The sequence below is a fragment of the Miniopterus schreibersii genome (genome assembly GCF_964146895.1).
Source record: "Miniopterus schreibersii genome assembly, chromosome: 16".
Classification (NCBI taxonomy): Eukaryota; Metazoa; Chordata; class Mammalia; order Chiroptera; family Miniopteridae; genus Miniopterus; species Miniopterus schreibersii.
This window is the reverse complement of record NC_138116.1, coordinates 1848356-1872007: the sequence shown is the minus strand read 5'-3', so window position 1 is coordinate 1872007 and position 23652 is coordinate 1848356. Positions and strand designations below refer to the sequence as shown.

The window sequence follows — 23652 nt, the reverse complement described above, 5'->3', positions numbered from 1 at the left end:
CTCTGAAATCAATAAAAATATGTATTTTTTTAAAAGTGCAGGTACGACCTCAGAGGAGGTCGGAGAGGGCATGGGAGGGGAGTGAGGGCTCAGAAAGAAAGAACCGTGACTGCAGCAGAGTTTTGCTTCTCTGGCCAGATCCCATCTCTTCTCCTGATATGATAAGATTCCAGAATAAGCCGGCCTGGCTCAGAGTGTTTTTTTTTCGGGGGGGGGGGTGCAGCTCCCAGGAAGCTCGGGGCGGCTATCGGGCTGTGAGGTGGGGCCAAGGGACTTGCTTAGAGAGAACTCGCGTATAAGATGGACGGAACGTCTCTCCTATCGAGGAATGAGACCGAGAAACGCTCCGTCCCTCCTGGCCCCGCCCCCGCGCACACTGACCTCTGGGAAACCCCGCTCCCCTGGATCTGGTCAAAGCCACAGACCATCACGGTCCAACAACACACACGCGTACGTACACGTGCACGCATGCAATTCTGCATTCCGCTCGGGGCGTTCGCAGGTTTCCCCCAACCTGTTGGTGGTCCCTGGACCCCAGATGGAGGCCCTGATCAGAGACGTGTCTTGGATCTGCCACGGTTTGCGGACTCGATCCCTCCCAGTTGGCTACAGGTGCCCCCTGAGCTCCTTGAATCCCACCCCCCTGCCACTAGGCGACTTGGGGTTCCCAATCCTCCTCATCCTGGGCTCCCAGCCACCCCCACACCAGGGGGGACTTCCAGACACTGGGAGTGGCCACCCCTGTCCCAGCCGGGGCAGGCTCCCCAGGGGCAGGGGGCCAGGAGGAGGGCAGCCAGCTTTCCCTGCCCGCCGGGCACACACACAGTTAATTCTCCGCGGCTGCTGTTTGGATAAAACACACTGGGAGCATTGGAGGCTCGGGCCGCTCACATCTGGCTGGGCTTTGCTCCTTACGCGTCCGTCCTGCTTTCTACGGCTCTTCCTTCACTTTCGAGAAACCCGTTTCCGCTTCTGGCCAGAGAGCCCTCGGAGCCAAGGAGATCAAGGTGCCCGGACGGCTGGGACCGGCCGCTGCCTGCGTGGGCCTCCCCTCTCCCGCGCCTTCTCCCCGGAGGACTTTTCCCTCTTCCCCGCTCTCCGCCGCCAAGTCTGTTCTCCCCCCTTCGGCCCGGGAGAGGCTCCGCTGCCGGGAGATGCTCTAAGAGGCGGCGCCGCGAGAGCCCAGAGGCCGAGACGGGGACGCCGGCCGGAGGTAGGTGGCCGGAGGGACCCAGCGCTGACTGGCTCCTTCCGTGGCTTCAGCCTGGGCGCCAGAGCCGAGCGGGGCTGACACCTTAGCTGCCAGGCGGGCGAGGAGCCCAGTGGGAGGGGCCCCGGTGGCAGTTGTGGCAAAAGGGCCGAGAGACTGGGAGCCGCAGAAGGTCCCGGTGCCTGCTCTGCAGGAGAGCCGGCTCTGAAGGAGGGGGGACGGCCGACTCTGGCCCCCTCTGCGACTCAGGAGCAGGGGCTCTGTGGCCCAGGGACGCTGTCAGGAATGATGGGACGTCTCCCTGTGTTTTGTGGGGTGTTCATCTTGCCTTGCTCTTCTCTGGTGCTTTTCCAAAGGTGTGAAAGGAAAAGAAATGGTACCCAAGTCCCCTCTGCACCTGTGGGGAGCCTCCCGTCCCCCGATAACGCCTGGACCACCCGAAAGCCAGGTCTGTCCGGCCCTGCCTGGGGCCAACTTGGACCCCACTCAGGACAGGAAATGCTGACTCGAGCCTTGGTGCTCCTGGAAGGGTTCCTGCCTGGAGAGGGAGCAATAGTGCCCCTCTTCCGGGGACCCTCCCGGCTGCGGCCCACACTGCTAGGAGAGGGCCGGAGCCGAGTCCTCCGGCCTCTGGCCTGCACAGGCCTCTGTGTGCCGGCCCCCACGCACCGCCCAGCTCCCCAGGGCACTGCCATGCTGCAGGTATGGTCCCCCCCATCCTGGGCCCCCACAAGGTGTTTGCCTGTTTCCCAGGCAGCCCCAGCGCCTTCCGTGGACCCCTGTGCCGCGGGCACTCGCAGTCCTCCCGTCTGCGGGAAATGGGGAGGAAGCCGCCTCGTTGGGACTGGTTTCTGTCTCTCCTGTCACTTAGTTTCTGGGAATGGAGGCAGTTGGGCACACTTGGAGTTTTGAAATCAAGGAGCGTCCTGAGAAACGGAATTTTCTCAACTGTTGGCTGAGTCTGGGTCCCCGGGGGAGGATTCGAGGTCCCCAGAGGCTGCTGGGCCTTTGCTTTTTATAGTGCGGAACACTCGAGGCTGGCCCATGAGCCCGTCCGAACAGAGGCACTGGCCTGCTGTGTGCTGCAGGGGGAGGCCTGCCTGGCGGGGAAGCTCCGACGTCCCCAGGCCTGCTCGGTGTCCCTGCGGAAGGCAGGAGAGACAGAAAACGCAGGTGGAGGGGAGATGGGGGGTCAGAAGGCTGCCTTGTCCCCGCCCATCCCTCCTCCCCACTCACCCTCTTGACCTGAGAGCTGAGTGGATGAGAGGAGCTTAGGGATGAACCCAACAACAACCACGGCAATAAAACTAGCGGGAGCCACGTGTGTGTGTGTGTGTGTGTGTGTGTTTGTGATCCAGAGCAAGTGTTCTCAACAGTCCTATCCGTGGCGCTTTCAGCCTTGAGAAGCTCAGGGAGGCCTCACTCCTTGCCCACGGGTGGTAGATGAAGACCAGAGACTCAGACCCGCGTCTCTGTGCCCAGAGAGGGGATGCGATTGGTTGAAGGATGCACAGCAATCCAGGCTGAGGCTGGAACTCGGAGCTTCTCCTTTCCAAATTCCCACTTCCCAGCTGCCCAGAGAGAACAGAGAATGTGCCCTGGGGCAGAAGGACAGCCGGGTCCTGCTTCCCAGGGGCCCTGGCCGCTCCTCTCGCTCCTCTCGAGCTCTCCCCTCCGTTTCCCACCTCGAGTCTCCAGTGATGCCAAGGAAAGTGCTCCCTGCAAACAGCACGTCAGGGAGACAGAGAAGCTCTGAGCAGAAGGGCTTGGGTGGGCCCCCTTCTGCCGGAGGGTGCTGCCACCTGTCCGGGGCAGGTGCAACCCGGCAGCAAGGGGCACCTCCCCGGTGGGAGCTGAGAAAGCCGACGTGGCCCAGGGAGGGCGCAGGCTCCTCCTTCCTGGGACATCACCTCCCTGCTCCGGGAACCAGCACAGCACAATTTCTTCGTTCCGTTGTTCCCGGTGCCTCGAGCCCTCCCTCAACCACCAGCTGTAATTAGCATGACTCACAGACCAAGTATTTTGGCATTGAGCTTCACCCATCAAAACAGAGATGAAAGGAATTTCGTAGATGCAGTGGTGCTGCTGGGAGTCCTCCCTGGGCACAGGCATGTCCCCGGGCTGGCGGCTGGGCTGGGTCCCTGTTCCTAGGGCCGGGAGCGGCCGAGGCTTCTGGGCCTTTGGGAAAGGGAGGCTGGGAAGCCGCGGGTCGGGAGCTCTGCCTGCCAGCCCACTGGGAGCAGCCCCGTCTCCCTGCCCGGAGGACCCAGAGATGTTTAATTGGGGGGCACGGCCTTCCGCAGCGATTCATCTTGGTGGCGTAACGACAGCGTAGGCTGGGGGTTATTATTTTTGCCCTGTTTTTACCTGCTGGACTCTCCCTCCTCTCAAAGTCACATGAGGCCAGGCATCTCCCCGACCCTCACGTAGCGCAAGGATTGTCTGCCACGTAGAGGACAATGTGACAGGGCCATCGAAGCCTGCATGGTGCTTCCTGCCATGCCCTCGGGCAGCCCCAGAGCCGGTCCTGTGAGTCCTGGGATCTGGGACTCTCAGGAGCCTGCCCGGGGTCCATGCGGGGTCCTTGGCCTGGCAGGGCCCGTTCTGCACTCTGGAACCGCAGACGTTCAGAACCGGGCACATGGCTCTCCCCTCCTCCCCGAGCCCCACAGCAGAACCTCAGTGACACTTACCTCCCTGCCTCTCTGGGATGGGCTCAGGGGTATGAGATGCGGTGGGGCTCGTAGGGCCATCTTTATCTCTGGGTCCCACTGAGAGATGCCTGTGAAATGGGAGACACAAGTGGCCCTTATTGTCTGGGGAAGCCACTCACCCTCTCCCACGCTTGCTTTCCAGAGCTGGGCTCAGAGTGGGGCAAATGTGAGCAGGGGCACTGGAGCTCCCCCCCCCCAGCCTATCACGGGTGTTCTTGGCCTGCTCTGGAGGCCGCTGGAGTCAACCCCTTCTCGGCTGTGGATGGGATGGCCCAGTCCAACTGGGGAGTCCTGCCCTGAGCATGGATGCCATGAGCATGGCTGTGGGCCAGGCTGGGCCTCGGGGTCTGACCATCTCCCTGGCTCCTGGAGGAATTTTCTTTGAAATGAGACAAAGCCAGGCAGGAGGCTGTGGGCAGGGAGCACGGGAATGAGGCAGATAGGCAGGGGGTGGTGCATGAGGGGTGGGACATCGGGAAACCAAGTGCTTGGTGCCCTGTGCTGGGCTGGGTCCCCTGTCCCTGCTGGCTACTGGTCAGGCCACCCTTGGTGGAATGCCCCAAATCCTTTGCCATGGGTTACACCCCTGTCCCGAAGGGAAAGCGCCTCATCTGGGAAAGCCTCGAGCCCTGGTGGGTTTGCAAGGGGTACGGTCAGGCTAGGCTGGCCCTGCAACTCCGCCCCAGGGGTTCCTGGGGCTGGTCTTTGGGTAGGGACTGAGATGTGCTTGGAAACAATTGGGCCCTTTCTCTCTGTGCAGAATCGAGTGGGTGCTGGTGAGAGACGGGTGGATCAGGGGGGTGAGGTGTCCATGGGGTTTTTGGGTCTTCAGGCATCAGGACTTCCCTCCCCCATGAAGGTATAGTTGTGAGTCCCGGGGGTGAGAAGACTCTGAGAATGGCACCTAAGGAGGGGCGGGGCCAGGCCAGGCAGCTGGGGACCTGGGCTAGAGGCCAGTGCCCGCCCCCCTTTCTGTCCCAGCTCCCGTAGTCTCCTGCTTCCCATCCCCTCTCTGCAGGTGCCCCTACTAGGGGTCCGCCCACGAGGTCCCCAGGCAGCGATCCAATGGGCTTCCTCCCATCAGAGGATGCTGGGGGCTGGACGAAACCATTGCCACCCTCTCAGGACGTGGGCTTCTTGTCCTCCCTTTTCCATCTGGGGTTTCCGTCCACCTTGCAAAAGCAGTGAGTGCCCTAAAAATGCACGTCCCACAGCTACGCCCCTTATATGTTGAGGGGCGTGTTCCCGGTAATGCTTTGCCTGCACCCAAAGGAATTAAACTCCTGGCTGGCTGGCATCCCTAGAGAAATCTCAGCACCTGGCGGAGAGTAGGCCCTCAGTAATCTGCAGAACGAACGAATGAACGAATGCGCAGGCCCAGCTGGCGGTAAGCTCTTCAGAGCCAACGTGCAGCTGCTGTTCCAGGGGGAACCAAGGGGGCCAAGCAGCTGGACACATGGCAGCCGGGAGCTGCTGGACTGCAAGCTGGCTGCATGAGCCTGTCCTATCTGCCATCTTCCTGGGACCCCTCGAGATGAAGTGTCAGACATCCCTGGGGCTCACCTGAGCTCCAGCCCATCCCCACTGTGGGACCTGGGGTGAGGGGCCCAGAGCCCGGCATCTCATCGGTGCTAACAGCTGGGGCTGTTAGCGGGAGTCTCTGATAGACGATGGGCCGTCAGCTTGCGTGGCCACTGTGCAGAAATCCCGACGATGGGCTCAGGGACTTGGCCCCGTGGAGTCATCTCAGGGCTACGGGCAGCTTCCTCTGGTAGCAGGTGCCACCACTAAGTAGTGTGTCAGGGACAGACGAACATCCTGCTTCTGGAAGACCAGTTCTCTCCAGCTGGCCTGACCCTAGCCCAGTAAGGTGTCCGTCCCCGGCCTGACCCGTGTCCCCAGCACCTCCAACGGGGCCTTCTGCCCCCGAGCGAGGGCTGCTCTTCTCCCTGTGTTCCAGAACCCGCCCTCTGCCTGGGACGTAGTACACATTCAATAAATACCCGAGAAAGACTGTGGGACATCAGCGCCAGGCCCATTTATGCTCCCCATGGCCCTGCGAGAGCCACGGATTTGCCTCGGCTCCCTGAAGCCCCTCCTCCCTTCTGCTGTTCTATGCGTAGAGGCAAATTCCCTGGAATAAACAAGATGCTCCCTCAGTCCCAGGGTGGGGCTTATTTGTCATTTTTCTAAGTGGAAACTAATGTGGACTTTATGGGAAAAAATATGCGGCTGTTATAGGGCCCGAACCCAGGGAAGCGCAGCAAGCATACGGCCAACATCCGCGTTTCATCGCCCGGAGATGACGGCTGCTAGCAGCTAGGTGGGTGGCCTGCGGGTCTCCGCGGCCGAGCGTGTGTGCGTGTGTGTGCGTGTGTGTGTGCCCACGTGCGCGCCCGCGAGGACATGTATTGACGTGTGGGTGTCAGCAGCCTGCATCTTCACTCGTCGCGGCTGATGGACGCCTCCCGTGTGGGCACATAGTCATCCGTTTGCAGAGGCACCCAGGGCACTGCTGGCAAAGCAGCCCCACCCCATGCCGGCATCACTGACGTGTTTATTGAAGTGGGTGTCCTGGTTCTCAGCTAGCCCCCCTCCCTTTTTTTTTTAAAAATATATTTTTATTGATTTCAGAAAGAGGAAAGGAGAGGGAGAGAGAGACAGAAACATCAATGATGAGTCATTGGTTGAGCCCACAACCCGGGCATGTGCCCTGACCGGGAATCGAACCCCGATCGCCTGGATCCTAGGTCGACGCTCAACCGCTGAGCCACGCCTGGCCGGGCCCCCCCTCCCTTTTTAAATCCTCACCTGAGGATATTTTTTTCCATTTTTTTTAAGAGAGAGTGGAAGCGGGGAGGGGAGCGAGACACACCGACTGGCCCCGCGGTGTGCAGGCCGATGCTCTAACCACTGAGCACGCCCGCCAGGCCCCCCCCTATGCTGCACCAGCGGTTGTAATAGAGAAAGGCTTTTGAGGCTGTAGCCCTCGTTATAATTAGGCTGTTTCCGCAGGACGCTGAGGTGGCACGTCGTCCTGGCTCACGGAGGCCGTGGGCGGCACCTCTTTCTGAAGCATTAGGTTTTCCCAAGTGCAGGTAAGAGGAGCATTTGAGGAAGAGACGGCTGGGTGGCCACACCAGGATCCTGCGTCCCCAGGACATTTAATATTGTGCCTTGCGTCACCCGACCCCGAGTCAGGGGGAGGTTTGCACTGTGTGTTCCCGGAGTCCTCTCACATGGTGGTTCTGCTGCTTGGGAATAGCCTGAGAAGTGAGTGTGCAGGCCAAGCAGTACCGAAGGCCAGCCAGCCAACCTTCAAGGCGGGCCTGTACTGGATGCTGGAGAGGGGGCTTCCCGGAGGAGGCGGCATTGGGCTGGATATGAGGAGCATGTGGATGAAGGAGGTGGTGGGAGAAAGAGACATAGGATGAGACCCTGGGACTTGTGTTGGGGACTTCGAGTGGCTCCAGATGGCTGGAGTGAAGGACACAGGAGCCGGGTGGGATGAGGGGGGCCAGAAGTGAGGCAGGAGCTGGGGGTTCAGACAGTCCCTTTATTTCCATGTGGTTCCTGTTAAGCCAAGGGTGGAGCTCCGCTCTGCAGTTTTGAAAGCTGCCTCTGGTGAGCAGTTTGGAAGAGAAACGAGAGGCGGGGAGACCGGAGAAGAGCCGACAGAGAAGTGGTGACAGAGGCTGGGTGGCGGGGGGGTTAGGGTTAGAGAGAGACCTTCAGGAGGGTGGGGATGGGTCAGAGGTGGCGGATGCAGGAGCGTCTGGAGTCTTTATGGCTCCCAGCTCTCTGGCCCGGGCCCTGTGTGAGCGGCTTCGACTTTTCCACAGGGGAAGCCGGTATGATGGGCGCTGGGGTAGGAGACAGGGAGTTCAGTGGGGCCCAGGGGTCTACGACAGAGCAGAGACGGTCAGAAGACGGTCAGGTACCTGGGGCCAGCCCAGAGCTGCCAGGACAGCTCCCTGCAGAGAGGGATGCTGTCCCTGCTGGGCTGTCCGGGAAGGCGGCCACTTACAATATGCTCATGGGACTGAGAATGTCTTCGTTTATTTTAACTAATCTAGCCAGCCCCACGGCTCGTGACTACTGTTTTGGAGAGCACAGACCAGGCCCGAGTGGGGACGGACACTGGGAAGCTTTCGGTTGATGCCACTGTGTAGGAAAGGACAGGCAGAAAGGGTGTCGGGGCGAGGGGCTGAGAGCCGGGGCACAGCCAGGAAAGCCGCCATCCCGAAGCGGGCGACGGTGGAGCTGGGGAGGAAGAGGCTGCGGTCGTCCCTGGCGGTCACTCCACAGAGGGCTGGCATCGAGGGACGCCGGTGACTGGGGCCATAGCCGTCCTGGCTGGACTGGGCAGCAGGGCTGATTGGATGCTGAGCTGAATTCTCTTCTTGCCCTTGAGGCCAGTGGGCACGGGACGGAGTTCTGTCTTTGCCAGGCTTCCTCTGCGGGCGGCTGAAAATTGCTAAGTTGATATCCAGGCTCCAGAAAACCGACGACGGTTGTACCGCTCGTGAAAGGACAGTGTGACGGACGGGGGCCCCGGGGGCCCCGGTTCTTTCCTCCTGTCTGGGCGCGGGCCGCTCCCCAAGGGCGTCTCTGCTGCCAGGAAGCGGGCTGAAGGCCAGGCCACCTGCAGAGAGGGCTCGAGGCACAGCATGAGCTGTCACTGGCTCCTCTCTCACCCGGTTCTCAAAGCAGTGGCCAGCCCGCCGCCAGAGGCCCACAGCTGGGAGGTGATCTGAGGACAGCGCCCCAGTCAAGGAAATCTTTGTCTGCACGGGGCCGGGACTGGAGCTGCGGAGGCTGGGCCAGGCTGGCCAGGTGCCCCCAGAGGCCTGCCGCCTGCGGCCCACGTGGTCCCCGTTTGCAGGGCCTGGGCAGAAACTTTGCGTCCGACTCTGCTCCAGGTGAGCAGTTCCTGGCTGTTAGCTCCCCAGGAGAGGATGGGAATGTTTTGGGGGGGGGAGGGGGCAGTCTTGGCCCCTCTTTCCTTCACCGTTTTGTCCCAAGTCAGACCTTGCTCCACGTGAGGGAAAGAAGTCCTCCCTTATCACTGGAAAGCCCCATCTCCATCCCTGACCCTGGGCCTCGGGGTAAACAAATAAACCCTCAGACCTTCAGAAATAAACGCTCCTCCTCTAAGCCCAAGAGCCGAGCTGCTTCTTGGAAAGCGGAAAAGAGGGAGATTCAGAGTGTGAGATGGCCCGGGATGCCCAGGCTCCGGGAAAGGCGCTGCTCACCTCCCACTGACCTGATCCCACACCCCCACTGCTGCAGTCTCTGCAAGATTGGGGAGAGCGGGGGTGGGGGGGCAGGGTCCGGGACTGAGCTGGGGCTGCCCAGTCCTAGGAGGCAAAATAAGATACGAAACGGGCTCTGGGATCGGGGACCATGCATTGTTCATCTGGGCGCCACGCTGCCTCCCTCCTGCCCGTCGCGAGTGTGGTCAGTGTACACTGAGTGTGAGGAACAGCTTCTGGGGAGGAAAACGCTGATGGTCATCAGGGCCAAAGGGACATCCCAACATGACACCTTCTCCCTGCTGGGCACCTCAGGATCTGAAGCCAGGAGACCTCCCCCAGCAGCTGGAGAGCTTGGAGCGTCTGTCTGGCAGGAGAATTCTGGCAGCTGTAAGGGGGGGGGGGAGGCCTCGGGCTTCCTCTCTGGTGGAGAGGCTACTGGGAGGGGCAGGGGGCAGGGGGCAGGGGGCAGGGGGCAGGAGCAGGAGGCGGTTGCCGAGGAATGGCCGAGGCTGTGTGGAAACAAGGAGTGGTCGGGTGCTGAGCGACAACTCATCCTTGACCTAGAAGACGTTAGTGTGGGAGAAGGTCCGAGCTGATGCAGGTAGAATTTGGGGGTGATGTCCAGGCCCCACAAAAGCCAGACGAAGATACTGGTGTTGGGTGGACTGAGGTCTGCGGCACAGCCAGTGCTCCTGGAAAGCGTGCAATGCAGGCCAGCGGTGGAAAGGAGAGACCTTCAGCCGATATTAACGAGGGCTGGTGGCTGATTCGATGTGGCGGGTGCAGGAGAGGAAGGAGCCTAAATGACTCCCAGATTTCTGGCTGCTCTTTGTTCGCAGTCCCTCCCTCCTCCAGCACTGGCGTCATCGTGCTGGGACACAGCTCTCGGGCTCTCTGCAACGATGGAGAAGTTCTGCCCTGGGCTGTCCAACGCGGTGGCCACCAGCTACGGGCAGCTACCGAGGGCTGGGAACGTGGCTTGTGTTCTGAAGGAGCTGAATTCTGAATTTTATTGAATTTTAATCCGTTTGCAATGAAATAGCTACATGTGGCTCATGGCCATGCATCGGGCAGCGCCGCTTAGAATGTCACCACTCACCGTTTGCTTCAATGTTGCCATTCTGACCCTGGCTGTAACCATTTGCTTCAATGTTGCCATTCTGACCCTGGCTGTAGCCATTTGCTTCAATGTTGCCATTCTGACCCTGGCTGTAACCCGGGACCCTCTGCCTCCTCTGCTGGGCACCTTCCTGAGTTTGGGGTTGGATGCCTGTCTCCCAAACCCCACTGTGTGAAGGGTGGGCCTTCAGCGAGCCGTGCTCCAGCGGCATTTTCTGCTGAGAGGAGCTGCTGGGGCTACAGGGGCTGTTGGGCTTGTTTTCTAATTGTTGCTAATCCAGGGAGATCCTAGGCTTCTCCCTCTGGAACAGCTGGCCACCCGATGGGGACAAAGGGAGAGGGAAAACCATGTTTATAAAATGCCTTCCTCAAAAGGTGCTGGGCTGGGTGTGGCAGCGAGACAAAGTACAAACATGTGGTGCCTGAGCTCTGGGAGGCGACTGTCAGACTCCTTGTGACAATAAGGAGGTGGGCGGGGCCAAAGAGGACAGGCCCGATTTTAAGCAGAGGGAAACTTGGACGTGTCTGGGGGTGTTGCCCCCTTCGAGGGTGCACCCAGCTCCACACAGGGCTGAGGGGGAATGAAAATTGCTGACGAGGAAGTGTCTCCGGGCCTCCCACCTCTTCCGGATCCTGCAGTTGGCCCAGGGTCCCCCCGTCATCCGCCCTCCTGCTCGAACGTTTTGTTCCTTGTTGGGGTGGTGAAGCTGGCGGCCGATGGGGAGGGTTGAGGAGCTGCAGGTCCGAGAGGCGAGGGGGAAGGGAAGAGGCGTTCACGGGGTTGCCGTGGAGCCTGGCGAAGGACTTCTTCCCAGGGTTTGGGAGACGGGAGTCCAGAACTTGAGTCATGCTGGAACTGACCTCAGATGGCTCGACCGCAAGGCAGCCCAGGGCCTGGGCCACGTGTGGCCGGCCGTGGGGGCCACTTCCGGGACCTGCCTCCGCTGCCCTCCTGGGGGCAGACCTGTCCCTCTGTAGGGGACGCCTCCCAGTGGGAACGCTCAGGGCAGCCTGGAGCCGAGTCTGGTCTGAGGTCGAGTCATCCCGTGACTAAATGAACACACGGTCAGGATGCGGGCTTGGCCACCAGGCTTGGTACAGTGGTGCAGAAGGTATTTCTGAAGAAGAAAAGCTTTCGCTCTGGGTTTGCTTTGGCCTCTGCTGCCCTCGCTGTCTGCCCTGCGCCTCGGATGCTTTGCTGGCCTGTCACGTAGGTCCACCCCACTGACACCCTCACCCCCAGGCCAGCTGCACCCGGCCCCCGCCTCCCCCGATCAGGGCACAGAAAACCCCTCTTCCCTGCCAGAAAGAGACCCGGCAACGAGCAAAGTGCTGCTCCCATCAGGGGTGGGGCACCGATTCTCAATGGGGGGGGGGGTGCTTTTTGCTTCCAGGGGACATGGGCGAACTCTGGAGACATTTTTGGGTGTCTCAGCTGCGGTGGTGGTGCTCATGGAATCTAGTGGGTGGCAGGCGTCCAGCGATGCTGGTAAACATCCTACAATGCATAGGACGGTCCCCCCAACAAACAATCGCCCGGCCCCAAATGTCAGTGGTGCCAAGGCTGAGGAGTCCCGGGGACAGAGGCACGACCCCAAGGTCACTCTTCACTTCCTGTTGTTGTTTCCCGGCTTCTCCAAAATGCATTATTTTGGATCCCCCTGCTCCTCTCCCCCCACCAAAAAAAGTTTAAAGAAAGGAAAACCTCTCTTCCTTCCAAGAGATGCAAGCTTGGCATTTACAAGAAAAAGAGAGTCATGATTAAGGCTGCGAGGAAAACAGGAAGCACAGAGAGGGAAATCAACAGATACAGAGAATTCAATGGGTCAAGTGACAGTCAAGTTCAGGCTGGTCCGAGAGGTACTCGAGGATGTCCCAGGCCCGGGGGAGGTCACCGTGGGCTGTGTGGAGTCTCACGGGCCAAGCGATGTTGAAGAACAAGAGGCCGTGAGGAGCGAACGCGAGGAGGAGGGAGAGTTAGCGCCCGGTGCGGGTTGGGGAGGCTCCAGGTGACGTAGGAGGCCCTGAGCCCCCGGGGTCCTGAAGACCGGGTAAGATTTTGACGTGACCTGAGGGCAGCCTGTCCAGCGCGCATCCCCCACCTCCATCCCCTTGTGCTTAAAAACTGGGCGATCTCAGGCTGACCACTTCCCTTCGTCTGTTTCTCCATTAGTAAGTTCAGTGTCGCGATGAGTGAATGTTGTCCCCTTAAGGGCGTCACCGCAGGTTCATACGGGGTCTGCGACGGGGTGAAATGATGAAAGGCCGTGTTCTCAGGCCCAACGCCAACGGGCGAGGCCGCGAGAGTGAACGGAACGGTACTTGCCTGCCCAGCCCGGCGCCCGGTGCCCGTGGCCGGGGCCCCGCTAGCCGGGTTCTTGGTAGCAGAGAGGAGAGCTCCCGGCCAGGGTCAGGGCGGCCTGCTGCTGGGTGGAGGCGGGCGTGTGAGGGCGCGACTGGAACCTGGCCCTCGCGTGGTCCTCGGACCAGCAGCACTGGCGGCACCTGGGCCTTTTTGAAAATGCAGATGCTCATGGCCCCGCCCCAGGGCCGGTGAAGCAGGATCTGTATTTTGATGATTCCCAGGCTACATGTGTGCGTTGAAATTCGAGGTATAGGGGTGCTGTGCTGAGCAGCTGAGAGTGGGGACAGAGGTGGAGGGTCAGGCTTGTCCTGCCAAGGAGCCAAGGGAGGTCGTAAAGATTTTGAGTGGGAGGCTGGTCCAAGCGGCCTCAGTTACCGGAAGGGTCTCTGGGCCCTGGTGCTTGGCTGGTGGAGAACTTGGAGGCAGGGGCCCAGCTAACGCCCTGCAGTGGAGGGGTGGTGGTCATGCAGAAGGTGGGTGACTGGGAGGAAGGGGGCTCCTGAGGGGGCGTCTTCCCGGCTCTGAGTCTCATCACATCTGCCTTTTCTGTCCCAGGCTCTGGTCCCCGCTCTCTGCCTCCCCTCTGTCCTCTTGACATGGCACGGGGTCTCTCCAGAGCTGTGACAGGGAGCCCCTAACATGGGGTGTAAGCGGGAACCCCACAGACCGGCCCAGGGCAGAGGGTCACGCCCTCGCCACTTCCAGGCCTCCGCACAGTGGGTGTCTGAAGGAAGCCCCGGCTCCCCGGGGGGGGGGGGGGGGGAAGCGGCATTTATCAGGGCAGATAGTCCTGACAACAGAGAACTCCGTCTCAGGGCTTCGGTTTCCCTAAACGTAAAAGAGGAATTAGAAGAGATCAGGTGCAGGACTTTGGAGGTTGCTGTCTGGCTTGTATGGCTTGTCTCAGTCATGACCTGATCCCACCCCAACGTGGCCGGCAGTTCTTGTTCCCACTGGGCCTCGGTTTTCTCACTGGGCAGCCAAAGACGGTCAAACTACATCACCACAGGTCCTTTGAGGTGTTAAATTATGAGCAAAGATGGGTGAGGATTGGCCACAGCTAGCTGGGGGGATACCCCTCACTAAAAACCAGTAGGGTGCTTTGCCTATTTTAAACCCAAGCACCACCCGAGTGGGCTCACTGGGCCCCCCGTGGACATGTCTGAGTGGAAGGACCGTCTCAGTCCTGGACTAGAAGGGTCCTGTCTGTGGCTTTTCCCAGAGCAGGGTGAGTGAGACATGGGGTTGGCCTCCGAGGACTACAGCTGCCCCCTGGGGCTGGGGCTGGGCCCCGCCTGACACTCTGTAAACTGGATGCTCCGGGACGCTCACTGGTCGTCGCCCTCTGGTGGCCACAGAGCAATGTGCACACCTGCCCACTCGCCGGTTCCCAAGGTGCCGGCTGGGGCAGAGTCGCTGCACAGTGATCCCCAAAACCCATGTGGGATTTTGCTTGTTGTCCTAATAAGGCTGATAAATGACCGTCTGCGGAACCCCATGGCCGGGGGGTCCCATCCTGGGAGGCTTGGTGGGCTTGGGCAGCTGGGTGCCCCTGTGGAGCCCCTGACAACCGCATCCTTCCCAGTGTGTGTCTCCCAGCAGGGCGCTGCGGGACGATGGGATCCCATGGACTGGGACTCGCGCTGGCGTGCTGCTTGCTGCTGGCCTTCGCCTGGAGTCTCGTGCTGGGCCGTGTGCCGCCTGGCCAGCAGGAACAGCAGGAGCAGGAGGGGACAGAGGAGCCACTCCTGGACCATGCAGAGAGGTGAGGCTGCAGGTGCGGGTTGGGGTGCGCATGCAAGTGAGGCTGCAGGTGAGGCTGCGGGAGCTCCAGCTTGGCCGGGCTGAGCCTGGTGCTCCAGCGTCTACGGGGCTTGTTCCCCTCTCCATGCGAAGGAGCTCCGTGGAGTCTGAGGAAGCTGGGCCTGGAGGCCAGACGAGCCATTTCCCTGCTCAGTGACCTGGGCACCTTATCTGAGGCTGAGAACAGTGACCCGGCCTCATTCCAGTCCAGAGGAATGTGGATCTGGGTGGGGTTTTGCAGCCACATCTTTAACTAAAGAGCAGAGCAAAACCCTGCCCCGCCCTCGGTGTCTCTCCATTTCCACTTTGCCCTTTGAGAAGCTCAGCTGGGCTCTAGGAAGTGGGAGCAGGGACGATGCTGGACCCAGAGCCGGTTGGTCTCCACGACCCTGACCATCGGGTCAAGCTGCAGGATGGGGGAGGACTGCTGATGCCTGGCAACAGAAGCGGCAGCTTTCCTGGAAAAGTTACGGATTTCTTCCCAGTGGCGTTGTCTCCACAAACACGACCTTCAGTGACATAGACTTTGGCTGTTTGGGATATTTTGTAGGAGTACCCAAGATGCTTCGGGCTACTCATGAAACCGTCATTCACTGAATGTGAGGTCCTAGCCCTGGCCGGTGGACTCAGTGGTTAGAGCGTCGGCCGGCACACCAAAAGTCGCAGGTTTGATTCCCGGCCAAGGGCATGTACCTGGGTTGCAGGTTCGATCCCCAGCCCTGGTCGGGGCATGTGTGGGAGGCAGCCCACCCATGTGTCTCTCTCACATGTCACTCTCTCTCTCCACATATATATATATATATGTATGTGTATATATGTATATATATGTGTGTGTGTGTATATATATATATATATATATATATATATATATATATATATCTCCCTCCCTCCCTCCCTTCCGCTCTCTCTAAAAATCAATGGGAAAAATATCTTCAGGTAAGGAGTAACAAAAACAAAAGTGAAGTCCTGGACGCCCAGGTGACAGCCTGACCCCAGCTTTCAGTTTGTTCATTAATTTGAGCCCTGGGCTGACTTGGTACCCAAGGCTTCACTGTCTTCAGAGAACAGTGGGACTGCCCAGGCCTTGGGGCAAAGTCACATCCCTCACCCCCATCGCCCCTCCTTTTCATCCAACAAACATTGAGTGCCCACTGTTGGTCCGGCCATCTGCTGGGCACCGGGGATACACAGATGAATGGCACAGTCCCTGGTCTCCAGGAACTCTGAGGTTGTGGGGGGCAGACACCCATAACCTGATGCAGTGGCTGGGGGCCTACGATGCTGGGGTGGGGGTGCTGGGGAGACCAGGCAGAGGAGCGACTGTGTCTTGAACACGTGGGAGCCTCCCAGGCGCGGATTGAGGGCATATAGATCCCTTTCCTCGATTGTCCTGGGGTTTGAAAGCTGGCGTGGAGTTAGATAAGTGCTGGCACATTGAGAGGGACTGTGCCACCTCCCAGAGGGTCCTGTCCCGGCCCTGGAGCCAGGGCGCAGAGCTGTGGGTGAGAGTACAGTGCAGCATTGTGCCACAAGGTGGCAGCATGGGGCTGTCACGTCCACCCAGCCCAGGAGCCAGTCTTCCAACGCTGCTTTGTAAATACCAGTCTCCAGCTGCTTCTGCTCGAAGAGACCCCAAAGATCTGGTCGAACTCCCTCATTTACAGGGAGTCGGCTTCATCTAGCATCTTCTAGAATCGCAGATGCATGAAGGGGACGGCCAGTCACAGCATCGTCACGTTGCCCAAAGGCCTCCTCCTTCAGGGGCAGATTCTTCCAAGCAGCCTCTGTCTGGCATCGCCCACAAATGATTAGGGGTGGGGTGGAGTGGGGTGTATGTGTGTGTGTTTAATGTTTTTATTGGTCTTTTTGAGAGAGAGGAAGGGAGAGTGATAGAGAAACGTCAATGATGAGAGTCATGGATCGGCTGCCTCCTGCACGCCCCCTGCTGGGGATCGAGCCCACAACCCGGGCCTGTGCCCTGACCGGGAATCGAACTGGTGACGTCTTGGTTCATGGGTCGATGCTCAACCACTGAGCCACACCAGCCGGCTGATTGCTGTTTTTGTTATTATTGTTTCCATTACTATCAATTGCTGTTAACGGGGGGGGGGGGGGGTGTCTCTCTCCCAAATCTGAGGGCCCCAGAATTCACCAAGAGCCAGTGGGTCCCTGTCGAGGGGAAGCTCGCGTAGCCCCTCATGTCTGAGAGAGCGAGGGGGCTAGTCGGCGATGCTGGCCCCCTGGCAGAGGAGAGAGGGGTTCCTAGCTCTGACGGCTTATGGCTTTCATTGGGATGTCTTTATTCCCCTAGGGCTGAAGGGGAGCATGACAAATACAGTCCCCGGCAGGGCGAGGAGCCCCCAGCGTCCCGGTGCTATCGCTGCTGTGACCATAGTGCCCCCGTGTACCCCGCTGTCCCGGTGCCACAGATCAATATCACCATCCTGAAAGGTCAGTGTGCTACTGAGCCAGGGGCCTTCCCCCGGGCGTGGGGCGTCTCTGTCCAGATGGGGTTGAGGGGGACCAGGACGGCTCCCTCAGGCACGGAGCAGAGGCAGGCTGTCGTCAGAGGGCGGGGAGAGGAAATGCCGTTTCTGAGGCTCTTGGCCCCTTTCCAAGAGGAGAGATCGGCTCTCCCCCACCTGTGTCCACACAATAGGCTCTGGGCTCTGTTTTGAGGCTTGGCGCTCCCCTCCCTGCCCCCAGCCCTCCACCCCAGCCGCCCGCATGCCCAGGTCCTGCACACGGTGGGTAATTCTGCAAAATCACAGCGTTGGGAAGACACGTGGCCGGGTCCTGGGTCCCTGGGCTGCGCCAACATCTGCAGTCCATTTGCGCCGTGAGCCGCGGCCTGGACTCAGCGCCTGTTGCCGTTGGACAAACCCATATGTTCCCTTTGCTTTGCCAGGACTTTCCAGAAGGAAAAAAATAACTGTTGCTTCTGGGTGAAAATAGAACCCTGAGGTCGGGTCCGCTTGCTTGACGCCGTGTGTTTTTCTGTCCCTTTCAGGGGAGAAGGGTGACCGGGGATATCGGGGCCTGCAAGGGAAATTCGGCAAAACCGGGGCGGCAGGTGCCCGGGGCCACATGGGCCCCAAAGGGCAGAAAGGCTCCATGGGGGCCCCGGGAGACCGTTGCAAGAACCACTACGCGGCCTTCTCCGTGGGCCGCAAGAAGCCGCTGCACAGCAACGACTACTACCAGACGGTGATCTTCGACACGGAGTTCGTGAACCTGTACGGCCACTTCAACATGTTCACGGGCAAGTTCTACTGCTACGTGCCCGGCATCTACTTCTTCAGCCTCAACGTGCACACCTGGAACCAGAAGGAGACGTACCTGCACGTGATGAGGAACGCGGAGGAGGTGGTGATCCTGTACGCCCAGGTCAGCGACCGCAGCATCATGCAGAGCCAGAGCCTCATGCTCGAGCTGCGGGACCAGGACGAGGTGTGGGTGCGTCTCTTCAAGGGCGAGCGTGAGAACGCCATCTTCAGCGACGAGTTCGACACCTACATCACCTTCAGCGGCTACCTGGTCAAGCACGCGGCCGAGCCCTAGGCGCCTGGCCTCCCGCCGCTCCGCCAGGCTGACTCCCCCGCTCGCGCTCGCCTGGACCCCACGGTCCAGCACCAGGTCCAGCACCAGGCCGACACCGTCAGCTCTCCCCTCGCTCTGGGTTACCCAGTCCCCACGCCCCCAGCTTTGGCATTCGACATGAGGCCCCTCGCAAGAATGGGAGGGAAAACAGCCGTGTGGTCCCAGGCCTTGCTGCCTCCAGAGATGAAATCACGGCGCAGATGCCTGAGAGTGGCCGGGACCTCCAGCTCCCCTCTGTGGACATATCCTTAAGTGACCTCCGCGCGGTCCCCTGCCACGTGGCACGGTGTCGGTGTCCCAGAGTAAGTCATCTTTTCTCTGTTGCTCAAAGTAATTATGCAAATTTTGAAAGCTGAGCCGAGCGCAGGAACCTCTGGGAGAGGAAGCCACTGCCTTCCCACAGCCGCCCTGGACCCCGGGGGAGGCCTGTTTCTCTCAAGGTTGCAGGAGATTCCTTTTAACAGGAGATTGATAGTGGACCACATCTGGCTCAATTCTTTCAGGCCACATACGAACCTTCTTGTGGACAGCCGAACTGATGTCACATCCTGTGGACATCTCTGTGGCCTTGTCTGAGGGTTCAGGGGTCTTTCTGAGCCACAATAGTGAGGGGGTTTGGGTTGGGGAAGCAAATGTCAGCTTCCAAAAGGACAGCCAAGCCCTGGGTCTTGGTCTCATGCTGGGAAAAGCAGCTCGCTCACTGTCACCCGCAGGCCCCTGGCAGCAGCTAGGGACTCTGGGCCCAGGACCTCCAGATGTTTCTGTGAGGAGCAAAGCTCAGGATCACCAGGGCAGAGCCGCACACCTCGTACGGCTCTGCTCCACTCCTCCCCCTCCCTCGAGCCCTGGGCAGGGCCTCTGTGCCCACCATCCTGGCATCACCTCTGCTCCTCCTCTCAGACACGTCACCCACGGGAGGCAGCAGGCCTTTGGTTCGGTAGCAGCCATCACGGCTAGACATTTCCTATAAACCCCATGGCACGCCGTCTCAGATTTGTGTTTCCAGAGGGTTCAGTATTCAGCCCCGGAGCCCTCCCCGAGGCCTCCAACCAGCAGCTGAACACTGCGTGGGAGCGAGAGGGAGCTGGGAGGGGCTGGAGGTCCCCCTCGGCCCATCTTGGGACTCGGTCCCTGGTGCCAGGAGAAAGGCTTGTCCCAACCATGCGGTCAGACCCCCTCTCTGAGGTGGGTGTGGGATGCCTGGGGTGGGCTGCTGCCGGGATTGGTGCTTTGGCCTGCAGCCTACATTGGCCCTGCAGCCCTTCCTGCTTCTGATTAATGCCCAGGGCCAGGGTCACTCTCCTACCTGCGTGGGCCCTTAAGTTCCTCCAGAAGGCTTCCCTCCCACCACCTGGGGACCCTTGGTCTTGACCGACGCCTCTGCCCTGGGCCTGGCCACAGGGTCCGGGTCCAGACATCTACCCTCTGAAGGAGTTCTGCTGGTCAGACGTTCAACCTGGGCTCCCACGGGTATGCCACCCAGTAGGGTGCCCGCCGCCGCTTCCTGCCATCCTGACGCTCTTTCAGAAAACATTAAACTCAAAATCCTGCGTTTCAGCATCGTGGCTCCTGAGTCTGATCTTTGAACCTTCCTATCGTCACCTCCGAACCCTACCCACTGCCTGTGGGAAGCCTGAGGACCCTCAAATGGGTACCTGGGGACATTGGAACCCAGTGAGCACTGGCTGGGCCCTGACCCGCCTCTTTCCTTGGGGGAAATGTTTCCCAGGCTCCGCTGGACACGGCCAGGGGACGCCCTGTGGTTGGAGGTGCCTTTGAGTGGCCGGCAGGACTTGGACGACTGTTGTTGCCTGGGTTGCCACGACAACCAGCAGGCGCTTGAGAGCTTCAAACAACAGTGGCCAGTTCTCTCCCAGATCTGAGGCCAAGAGTCCAAAGCCAAGGCGTAGGCAGGACTACCCATCCCCCCCGCCCCCAGGTCCGTAGGGAGGGTCCCTCCTTGCTGCTTCCAGGTCCCCGTGGCCCCAGGAGCTCTGTGATTTATGGCTGCATCACTCCAGGGTCTGTCTGTCTTCTCTCAGTCCCCTCCCTGTGTCTCTTACATCTCTTTCCCTTCTCTCTTCTAAGGATACCGGTCCCCAGATGAGGGGTCCGCCCTAATCCAGGATGGTCTCCTCTTGAATCCTTGTTTGTTATATCTGCAAAGACCTTATTTCCAAATGAGGTCACGTGCACAGGTGCAGGGGTAGGACTTGGCTGTATCTTTGTGGGGGAGGACAGCACCGACCCACTGGCACGCCCTGCAGGCTCCCCACCCCCAGCCCCCCCCCAGTCCTCTTGCTGCCTGAGTGGCCGAGAGCAGACGCTGCCTGCCAGCTGGGTCCGTGGCCAGGCCCTGATCCGGCTGCCAGCGGGCAGTTCAGAGGCAGGCGGACAGCAGGTGTCCTTCCTTCGCCGGGTCCCGGGTGAGCCGTGCAGGCGTTCAGCCTTGGGCCGAGGCCAGAACACCGGGGCAGACACTGCCATCCTGCTTCCTGCAGGACAAACAGCAGGTCCCGCCCCACGAAGCCGAGGCCGCTGGGCAGGGCACGTGTTCTCCATGCAGCCGGGAGTCGGGCCGAGCGTATTCCCCAAAGGTGCACGGAGAGGACTAGTCAGCTTCATCAGGGTCCCCCCCGCCAGCCCTCTCTCGAGGGACGGTCACAGGGAGCGTGTGGCCCCTGTCCCCCTGCTGGCCACACCAAAACAGGAGAGGGGACGGTATTTGCTCTGGGCCCCACGCACTGCCCCTTTGGATGTCCCTCGCTCAGCTCTCCCCACACCCCCTCCTCCCAGCCCCAGGTCCACTCCCTTCCCGCTGGCATTTTCTCTCCAAGTATCACCACGCGCCCCTCTGCTGGGCACTGGGGGCTTGATAACAAATACAACATGGGACTGGCCTGCCAGGGGACTTTTCTGGGACCTTAGCTGCAGGGTGACATGGATGTCATTCTTTTCAGGAGAACCACCTGCCCAACCCAGAGCCAACTGCGCCTTCCGACTCTACCCTAAGCAGCTTTCTTTCGCAGGACCCCAGCTGGGAAGGAACTGGCTGAGCGTCCCTGGCAAAGGCCTGATAAACTCAGGTGCAGCGTACATATTAGTGTTTGAGCAGAGGATTTAGAAACGGCGGCTGAGTCAGCCGAAGGGAAGAACTGCTCATGTCAGGACTTTCAGGAGTTTGTGCAGCCAAGGGTGGGAGCGGCGAGCAGGGCACATCCAGTCCTCTTGGGTCATCGTGTGTGTGTGTGTGTTTGTGTTTGCGTGTGTTTAATTTCCTCTAGGGCTCACCATGGGAACACCACAGCATGACTGCACGTTCGTTTCACTGGGTCATAGTAATTGGGATAAAATGAGGCCTTCTTGTCCAGATCATGAAAAACACACACAGAGAAAGTTCCAGTGAATAATTAAAATGTGCAAAAGAGTGGAGTCGGACCCCTACCTCACACCACATACAAAAATCAACTCAAAGTGCATCATCGGCCTAAATATAAGAGCTGAAACTATAAAATTCGTAGGAAAAAGCCTCGGTGTAAATGACCATGACTTTGTATTAGGCAACAGTTTCCACAAGTGCAGAAAAAGGCAACTCATATGAATAGGAGAAAATATTTGCAAATCTTAGATCTGATAAGGGATCGAACCTCGAACACATGAAGAACTTCACAACTCAAAAACAGAGAGACGACCCAATTAAACATGCACAGTGCAGCTCAATGAACATTTCTCCAAAGGACAGACACCAACGACCAATCGGCACAGGAAAAGATGCTCGCATCATGAGTCGCCGGGGAAATGCAAGTCAAAACGACAGCGAGATCCGGCTTCACACCCCACGGGGTGGCTGCGATCAAAGGGCAAGTGCCGGGAGGACGTGGAGGAGCTGGGCTCTCCCGTGGTGCCGGTGGGCGCGTCCGAGGGGGCGGCTGCTGTGGGACACAGCCTGGCTCGTCCTCAGAATGTCAGACTGAGCTACAGATGTCCCGGCAAGGACACTTCTAGGTATGGACCCCAGAGAAACAGGAACCCGTCCACACAAACACCCGGAGGTGAATGTTCACGGCGCCGTTACTCCTAGTACACAAAGGAGTGGAAACAACCCGGATGTCGTCAGCTGATGCGTAAACAAATGTGGCCTCTGCCATCAGTGGAACGGTATCAGCAGCAGTCAAAAGCAGTGACGTACCGGCACCTGCTACCACCTGGATAAACCTCAGAAACGTGGCACCCTGTAAGAGGAGCCGGTCACGAAAGACCACGTGTTGTCTGAGTCCATTGACGTGCAATGTTCACAACAGGCAAAGCCACAGCGACGGAAGTCGGCGAGAGGTTTCCAGGGCTTGGGGGGGGGGGGGCGGGGAAACGGGGAGTGATGGCTTAAAGGTACTTGGTTTGCCTTGGGAGTGATGAAAATATTCTAAAATTGATTGGTGGTTGTGTAACTGCAAATATACTAAAAACCACGGAATTATACATTCTAAGTGGGTGAATTGCATGGTATGTACATTTTATCTCAGTAAGTTATAAAGAAATGGACAGCAGGTAATGCCCTTGGCAGTCCCCCCCCCCCCCCAGCTGCTCCCTGCCCCGACCCAACCTGTCTCCTGCTTCAACAGCGTTTGGACAGAGCAGACCAGGGACGCCCCTTCTTCCAGCCTCCGGCCGCCCCCAACGTCCTCCCCAGTCGCCACCTTTGGAACCATCTCGCCATCCTCGGCCCGAGGACCAGCCACGAGCTCCCGAATCGCTCCCCCGCGGCGCAGGCCCGCCAGCCCCGGCCCCTGCACCTACCTCCCTCCGGGCTTCTGTTTCCACCGCAGCGCTGCGAGTTGGCCGAGGAGAGGCCAGGGCGCCCGGCGGCTCTCGAGGCTGCGAAACCAGCGCGGTGCCCGGGTCCTCTTCAGGACGGGCAGAGGCCTCCCCACGATGAGTGGGTGACACTCGGGGTGTCGGGGAAGCCGCCGTGGTCCTGGAGGGGAACCTGGACCAGGCCCTGTGACTTCCCGGATAAGCAAGTGAAGCTCATCAGGAAGATGGGCGACACCTGACTCGCCTGCGCAGGCCGCGCGGGGCGCATGTCTCCCGGAGGCGCATCGCAGGTGAAGGAGCCTTAGACTGAGCCCAGAGGCCCCATCGCCCTGGGGTTTGCTTTCTGCCTGAGCCTCTCCCTGAGACTCTGAGGCATCCTTTTTTTGGTTAATACTCACCTGAGGATATTTTTTCCCATTGATTTTTTTAAAGAAAGTGGAAGTGGGCGGGGGGGCAGAGAGAGAAACATCAATGTGAGAGAGACATATCAATTCGTTGCCTCCCGTTTGCACTCTGACTGGGGCCGGGGATCGAACCTGCAACCCAGGTATGTGCCCTTGACAGGTACTCGAACCCAAGACCCTCCCCTGTGCAGGCCGGCGCTCTAACCACTGAACAACACCTGCCAGGGCTACAAGGCATCCTTTTAACTACCCTGGAGCCCTCTCCCATGCTGTGGACCAAATGGAAACAATAAGGCCATTTGCAGAAAATAAACAACCACCCGCATCCAGAGACACAGACGCCAGATCTGTCTCTGCTGGGGTCTGG

General features: G+C 59.6%; 1 protein-coding gene across 4 annotated transcripts; it reads left to right on the top strand.

Moving 5' to 3' along the window:
• Nucleotides 1-485: 485 nt before the first annotated feature.
• On the top strand, nucleotides 486-19628 carry C1QTNF1 (C1q and TNF related 1). 4 transcript variants are annotated; one of them, XM_081115836.1, is made up of 4 exons: nucleotides 486-1213; nucleotides 14269-14431; nucleotides 16781-16920; nucleotides 17480-19628. In XM_081115836.1, the coding sequence occupies exons 2-4, from the start codon at nucleotides 14283-14285 to the stop codon at nucleotides 18028-18030; spliced, it is 840 nt and encodes a 279-aa protein (XP_080971962.1). In that variant the 5' UTR covers nucleotides 486-1213; nucleotides 14269-14282; the 3' UTR covers nucleotides 18031-19628. The 4 variants fall into 4 exon arrangements, with proteins under 4 accessions (XP_080971962.1, XP_080971961.1, XP_080971963.1 ...); XM_081115835.1 differs by having other exon boundaries at nucleotides 14266-14431; XM_081115837.1 differs by lacking the exon at nucleotides 486-1213 and adding an exon at nucleotides 12140-12352.
• The last annotated feature ends 4024 nt before the right edge of the window (nucleotides 19629-23652 follow it).

Coding starts and splice junctions, on each gene's coding strand:
- C1QTNF1 (XM_081115836.1), top strand. CDS start 14,283: ATGGGATCCCATGGACTGGGACTCGCGCTGGCGTGCTGCTTGCTGCTG. Junction 14,432..16,780: donor CTCCTGGACCATGCAGAGAG/GTGAGGCTGCAG, acceptor TTATTCCCCTAG/GGCTGAAGGGGAGCATGACA. Junction 16,921..17,479: donor CAATATCACCATCCTGAAAG/GTCAGTGTGCTA, acceptor TGTCCCTTTCAG/GGGAGAAGGGTGACCGGGGA.